The sequence below is a fragment of the Acromyrmex echinatior genome, chromosome 16 (assembly GCF_024713525.1).
Source record: "Acromyrmex echinatior isolate Ae372 chromosome 16, ASM2471352v2, whole genome shotgun sequence".
Lineage (NCBI taxonomy): Eukaryota > Metazoa > Arthropoda > Insecta > Hymenoptera > Formicidae > Acromyrmex > Acromyrmex echinatior.
In genome coordinates, this window is record NC_141867.1 from 9,535,253 (window position 1) to 9,538,826 (window position 3,574).

The 3,574-nt window shown below is 51.2% G+C and overlaps 1 protein-coding gene across 1 annotated transcript; it reads left to right on the plus strand.

Moving 5' to 3' along the window:
* The first annotated feature begins 295 nt into the window (after nucleotides 1–295).
* Nucleotides 296–1,149, plus strand: LOC147907150 (uncharacterized). Its single transcript, XM_087414766.1, has 2 exons — nucleotides 296–802; nucleotides 883–1,149. Exons 1-2 carry the CDS (start codon nucleotides 296–298, stop codon nucleotides 1,147–1,149), a joined length of 774 nt encoding a protein of 257 aa, XP_087270892.1.
* The last annotated feature ends 2,425 nt before the right edge of the window (nucleotides 1,150–3,574 follow it).

The following is a 3,574-nucleotide window of genomic DNA, read 5'->3' on the forward strand; positions in this document are numbered from 1 at the left end:
CGTGCCACTCTGCTGGTGGCACGTGCCGAGACATTTGAGGAGGCGCGTATTAGGGCGGAGGTGGGGGCCACCTTCTTGGTCCGCTCTATAGAACGGGGCTAAGGGTCTCGGTTGCTAAAACCGAGGCCGTGACCTTTTCGGGGGGGAGGGCGACGCCGTTGGATGCTGCTATCCGGATCGGGGGGGGGGGGCGGTGATTCCGATTGGGCCCACCGTGAAATACTTGGGCTTGACTCTGGACTCGCGGTGGACCTTCCGGAACCACTTCCGCCTTCTTCTGCCCAAGGCCTGGGTAATGGCGATGGCTATGGCGCGTCTGACTGCCAACATCGGCAGCCCTGGCGAGCGACGGCGGCGGCTGTACGCGACAGTTGTAATGTCGGTCGTCCTGTATGGGGCGCCTATTTGGGCGCAGACGGTGGCTGTCGACCGAGGGATCCTAAGGGATGTGCGTAGGCTGCAGCGGCAGCTCGCCCTTAGGATCATTCGTGGGTATCGAACCATCTCCCACGATGCGGCGGCGATACTCTCGGGGATGGTTCCTTTCGACCTAATGGCGAACAAGTTAAGAAGGTCTTACCTTCGTCGGCGAGGAATCATATCGCGGGACAGGGTCATTGCACCTCGAGTGAGCCTCATGATTTGTGAGACCGAGCGTCGTCGCTCTGTCTCGAGATGGCAGGAGCGCCTCATGGAGCTGCCTGCGAGCGGTCCCGGCGCAATTGTGCGGAGCGCCTTCGTGGAGGACCTGGGGGCATGGGTGGGGAGGGCGCATGATGCCCTCACTTACCGCGTGACACAGGTGCTGACCGGGCACGGGGTTTTTGAGTCCTATCTATTTAAGATAGGATGGCGGGACTCACCGATCTACCTCTTTTGCAGAGCAGCGGTGGACACGGCGGCCCACACTCTTTTGTTCTGTCCGGCCGGGCGGAGCAGAGGAATGGGTTGCTGGAATATGTGGGGGTCGAAAGGTCCTTCCGGGCGATGGTGGGGGTTATTGTACGCTCTCCAGAGGCGTGGTCTGCGTTTGCGGATCTTTGCGAGGTCGTGGTGCGGCGGAAGGAAGAAGACGAGCGTTCTCGCGAGCGTGGGCTTGACCCACTGGTCCCACCCCTGAACCTGCACAGCTCCGATGAGGAGCCGTAGTGGCTCAGCGCAGCTTGCACGTCCGTGCGAGGTATGTAAATAGTTATGTATGTATATATGTATATAAATGCGTGTGAGCGATTAAGTATAAGTTTAGGTTAAGAGTTTTTCTTGTACATATTTGGTGTATTTGACACCCAATTTGTGCACACATGTGGAAGGCAGTGTTACACTGCGTCTTGTTATTGTTATTATTATAAGTCCGTATTTGGCGATAGAGAGCCTTTAGCTCTGTGGATTGGGGGGGTACCCTGAAGATATGCAAGTATGCGGTTCCGGGGTACCCTCCTTTTGTCTGTGCGGTAGTACGCAAAGGGGGGAGTTTTTAGTCGGTAGGCGGCCGCTGCGGTGTATCCTTCGCGATCACGGGGCGATCGAATCCGGCACACCCAGTGAGTCGGACCGCTGGGCGTCTTCCCCCCCGAGGGGTGACCTTTTGGGGTCCCCTCGGATCAGGGCTAGTGAAGATTTTCTCCTCCCTCGTAAAACAAAAAAAAAACATCAACCTGATGTCAGGCTAAAACACGCCACGTAGTCAGCATTATCAGAACACAACATCGAAACAGGACATCAAATACTGATGACAAAATGACCACAATAGCCAACATTACATCATATTTTCCAAGAAAGTATAGAAAAATCATAGAGATACGAAAACGCCCTAACAATCTAAATAGAGATAATGGTTACAACATAAATAAAATATGGAAAACCATTCTCCTAGTTATTGAAGACCGAATTTTCTTTACCTCTCCTCTCCCCTCATAATTCTCTTTTTCCCTCTCACCACTCCAAGAAGTAGCATAATATAAAAGAAACGGTCCAGAGGAACAGCTCAGTATCAGGTTGTTCGAGATCGGTAATTCAAAAAAAAGGTAAGAATTCCTTCGGTCGACCGGCAGTAATTGTTATTGAACGCACGCACAAGGCGAGCTCGTGATTTCATCTCGAGCCTGGCTTTAAGCCTCATCAAAGTCAGAGATTCATTGTTCTTTAGCCTTTTCAATTCGGTACACGCAAACAGGCACCGGCAACGGAACATCGAAAGTTCTAGAACAATTCGATTCGCGCACGCAAGCGCCGCGCTCCGACGAATACGTCACGCGCTGTCACCAATCCCGCGTACGGATTTTCTGTCGCGCATGACTGTTACGTTGAACGTCGCTAGAAAAGAATCGAAAGCGCCAATCAATTTTGTACAACCAATGCCACGTGATAATTACGATTGTGGCAAAATTTAATTGGATTTCTCCCAAGAAGAAAGCCCGGACCGGAAGTAATAAATGCTTCGATCTCGCCGGTCCTCAGAGCAGATTGCGCAGATTGCTTACATAGTTTACACTGCTTAAACCGTTTACACCGCTTAGAATTCTTAGACTTCTTAGAGTTCTTATTTCTAAAAGTTCTTCGAGTTCTTAGAATCATAGTCTCGCTACTATACCGCTTCGTTAAATCGCCGTGCTAATCGCTTAGTGAAATCGCGATAAAACGACTCTTTCCGAGAAAATCGCCGAGATTTTCCATCACCGCGATTCCAAATACAATTTTTAGAAAAGGTGACCGCATTTGATATTTTGTTAATCTAATTTTTAATTAATTATATTCTTTGACTCTGTAACTGATTATATTAAAGAAAATTCTTTTGTTCAATTGAAAGAAACGGAGTTCTCTTCACTGTCGTGCATCACATCACCTTGTGCCGTTCTCTCACTCGAATCTTTCCGCGCGGTGCGCTCTCGCTCTGGTTCGCTCTCGCACATTTTTTGGTGATGCGACGTTTGTCTTACTGTCTTTCTCGCTAGTTTAAATCACTGGCGTTGCAACTAGTTTTAGCACAGAGCGCGTGTGCACGAGTACACTTGACAGTACGGCGGCGGCGCAGAGTTCAAGTCGCGGGAGAGAAACAGGTTTGATCGGCGCCACCTTGCTTTTGGCTGTCAACAATAGAGTCTTCGTTTGGTAGTTTGCGGTGATGCGGAGATACTTCACAGCGGCGTAACCTCTTTCGGATGCGTCTGCGAAGTCGTGCAATTCGAGTTGAGAGCTCGTGTCGCCGGTGCCGAGTCAGCGGCCGACTCTGAGCTTCTCAAGCAGTGGAAGTTCCTCCTAGAGCCGCTTCCACTTTCCAGTGATGGTTGACGGCAATGGTGTGTCCCACTCTAGCTGCTGCAGCCAGGCCGACTGCATGAGAATTTTTGCTTGAATGGTCACTGGAGCCAGCCATCCGAGCGGGTCGAAAAATCGAGCGGTCTCCGACAGCAGACTTCTCCTGGTGAACGCGACGACGGTGCGAGGAGGAACAGAGAAGGCGAATTCGTCCCTGGTTGGATACCAGCGCAATCCCAGCGTTGAGTGGTTCTCTAGTTCCCACGACCTCGAGTCTCTGGTGAGACTGTACTCAGACGGAATGTCGCGAAGAAGCTCC

Excerpts from the sequence above, each read along its gene's own strand:
- LOC147907150 (XM_087414766.1), top strand. The coding sequence starts at position 296 with ATGGCGATGGCTATGGCGCGTCTGACTGCCAACATCGGCAGCCCTGGC. Across the intron at positions 803-882 it reads TCACTTACCGCGTGACACAG|AGCAGCGGTGGACACGGCGG; the intron begins GTGCTGACCGGG and ends CCTCTTTTGCAG.